The following is a 3,011-nucleotide window of genomic DNA, read 5'->3' as shown; positions in this document are numbered from 1 at the left end:
CTCCCCCCCCCACCTCCCCGAGCTGCCCGGCGCCAGCATCCTGCGGGGGGGCAGCCCCCCGCCACCCTCCCCGGAGCCGCAGTATGGGAGCTTACCTCCACAGCCTCGGCCCCGCTGCTGGGGCACCCCCGGGCCCCCACCCCGCGGGCTCCAACCACGTGGGCAAACCGCAGCGCCGAAACCCAGGGCCGCCCTGGGGCGAAGCGGAAGCGTGCCCAGGCAGCCGGCGAGGAGGGGCCCAGCACCCTGCCCTGCCAGCGCGAGCTGCAGGCAGGGAAGAGAGGGCTGCGTGGCCAGCTGGCACTGGACCAAGAGGGAAAGGGCAGTGCGGGACGGTCGGGGGGGGTGTCCCTGCCCTACAGGGCTTTCCACCCTTTGCAGACACACGCTCATTTGGGAACGCAAGCGAGCCGGTGCCATCCTGAGCTGACGCAGGCAGCAGCACGGGCACCGCCGAGGCGCTGGCGGGGCTGGTTTCATCTTCCCAGCAGAAGCAGCAGCTGAGGAGGAGAAGGGGTGGGAAAGGGCGGATAAGCCAAGCATCCCTCCGGTGGCCCAGGCACCCCAAACCCATGCCCCGCGGGGCTGCACCGTGCTTGCACTACCCTGTGTGCAAGAGTAAGCGTAACACCCTGATGTTTTGGCTTTTGCTCCTTGGGAGCAGTCACTCAGATGGTTTTTCTGGGCACAGCCCCGGCAGCTGCTCACGGCCTGGCATCACGTGGCGGCTCTGCGATGTGGTGCGAGGAGCCAGCACCCCGGCCTGCGGCAGGGGCTGATAAAGTGGTGCTGCTGCCCGCGCTCCCGAGGGCCGGGCTGTTTTTGGAAGCGGCCCGGTGCAGGTTTGGTGCAGGAGCAGGTTTGGGGTGTCTGTGCAAGCCGCGGCTGCCACCTGCATCCGTGGGACTCAGGATGCCCCGGCTAAGACGGAGCACCAAGCAGGAGGACACGGTGGCTGGCAGGAATGGTGCAGCCATAGCAGAGCCTGCTGCCCTTGGCGGTGACCCTCCTGCCAAGCTTATCGGTGACAGGCTCAAAATATGAAATGCCTCTGAGGGGCCCCTACCCCATGGCAAATGCCTGCGGGAGGCGAAGGGTGTCCTGGGAGAGCAGAGCTGGAGGGCCGGCTCCATCCCACACACCCCCAGCACTCTTGACCTGAGCCTGGCCAGCCTCACTGCTGGGGGGAAACTGAGGCACGGCCGATGGGGGGGCTCACCCCGCACACAGCTGGCCCCATCTCCCTGCTGGTGTCAGTCCCCCATCCCTGTGGGGGGGCTCGCACACAGCTGGCCCCATCTCCCTGCTGGCGTCAGTCCCCCATCCCTGCCCCGGGGCTTGCGGAGGGGAGCAGAGAGCAGCCCCAGCTCTGCCCGCAGACAGGCGCAGGCACAGGCAGAGGTGTTAACGACAGGCGGCTGGAGGCCAGGGTTGCCAGAGGCTGCTCCCTGTGTGTCCCCATGTCTCCCAGGGGGTCTGTCGCACACAGCTGGCCCCATCTCCCTGCTGGCGTCAGTCCCCCATCCCTGCCCCGGGGCTTGCGGAGGGGAGCAGAGAGCAGCCCCAGCTCTGCCCGCAGACAGGCGCAGGCACAGGCAGAGGTGTTAACGACAGGCGGCTGGAGGCCAGGGTTGCCAGAGGCTGCTCCCTGTGTGTCCCCATGTCTCCCAGGGGGTCTGTCTCCTCTCGGGGCTGCAGGCTGGCAGCAGTGAGCTCTGCTCCTCGCCCTGGGGCTCGAAGCAGGGGCAGCGCTGGCAGGCAGGGCCATGGCAGCATCCCGCTGGGACTGTCCCCGCCAGGCTGCCCTGGGCAGGGGTGCGAGCCAGCACTAGCAGCTGCAGCGGGTGCTGCTACCTCTGTAACAGCTGGCAGAGTTTTACTGAGCGCAAGCGAGTGTTCAGACTTGGGACGCCGCGGCCACTGTGGGTGTATAAAGACCGGGTCTGAAGTCAAGGGGAGTTTGCTCCAAGGGGAGCTGAGCTTCACTCTCTCCTGGGAGAAGAGCGTCCCTGCAGGACCCCCAGCTGCAGAGCACAGAATACGTGCCCTCCGCGAGCATCTCCCCGAGTCATCCCCACTCCACACCAGCATGCCTATTTACCTACTGCCCAGGCATCCCGAATCCACAGGGAGATATTCGACAGAGCCATCAGGAGTTGTTTCAATTCAGGCCGAAGCTCCCATGAGATGATGCCTCTTGCTCGAGCTCGCCGCCAAACTTTTCCTTCTCAAGCTTGCTCCAAGTGAGCAGCAAGCGCCGGCAATGCAGACAGTGCCGCTCAGCTCCTCGCTGCCGATGCAGAGGTACCACAGGAATGATGTAACGGCAGCAGCAGGCGATGCACCATTAGCAGAGCAGCCATGGCAACGGGTATCGGCACAGCGGCAAGCCACAGCGGCAACACAGCTGCCACCGCCGGCCGCAAACCGGACGCCGCCCACCCCCCCCCCCCCCCGCCGGTCCTAGCACACCGGAGGATGAGGACTGCAAACTTGGAGGCTGAGACTGATCCCAACAGCAACCTAAACCCCACCGGCAGGAGCCGATGCGCCACAGTGCCGGCAGCATATGCTGCCGGCTTCGAGCAAGCGCCCCGGCCCACCGCCGGCACCGCGACTGCTCGCTCCCGGCGCGTGCAGCTTGATGACATTCCCTGTGGTACGGAGCCAAAGCGCACGCTGCTCTGCGACGAGCGGAGAGGAAGAGAAAAGAGCAAACAGCGGGAGCTGGCAGTGGTCGCAGAAAGTGCCTCCTGTCCCAAGCTCACCCCCCGCTGAACTCGGACCCGCCGGTCCAGCTGCCCCGCTGGGATGAGGACCTGCCCACCTTGCCGCAAGTGCTCGCCGCGCACGGGCTGGAGCGTGCCCCTGTCCAAATCTGGACCCTCCCCGGGACATCGTCCCTCCGTTACACATCTTGTGGGCACACCTCCGAGCCCTCAGCGAGGCAGGGCCATTCTTACAGCTGTTTGACCTTCGGGTGGTTGAGGCCGGAGGGGCTGAAGCTTTTT

The 3,011-nt window shown here is 66.2% G+C and overlaps 1 protein-coding gene across 1 annotated transcript in view; it reads right to left on the bottom strand.

The window, feature by feature from the left end:
- The window catches only part of NHSL2 (NHS like 2), a 13,602-nt gene extending 11,452 nt beyond the window's left edge, over positions 1-2,150 (bottom strand). The window contains 1 exon segment of the mRNA XM_019473481.1: positions 2,102-2,150. Coding sequence (XP_019329026.1) covers positions 2,102-2,150 — 49 coding nt within the window.
- Between the last annotated feature and the right edge of the window lie 861 nt (positions 2,151-3,011).

Source organism: Aptenodytes forsteri, unplaced genomic scaffold, assembly GCF_000699145.1.
Source record: "Aptenodytes forsteri isolate BGI_AS27 unplaced genomic scaffold, ASM69914v1 Scaffold455, whole genome shotgun sequence".
Taxonomy (NCBI): domain Eukaryota; kingdom Metazoa; phylum Chordata; class Aves; order Sphenisciformes; family Spheniscidae; genus Aptenodytes; species Aptenodytes forsteri.
This window is presented reverse-complemented; position numbering and strand designations above follow the sequence as displayed.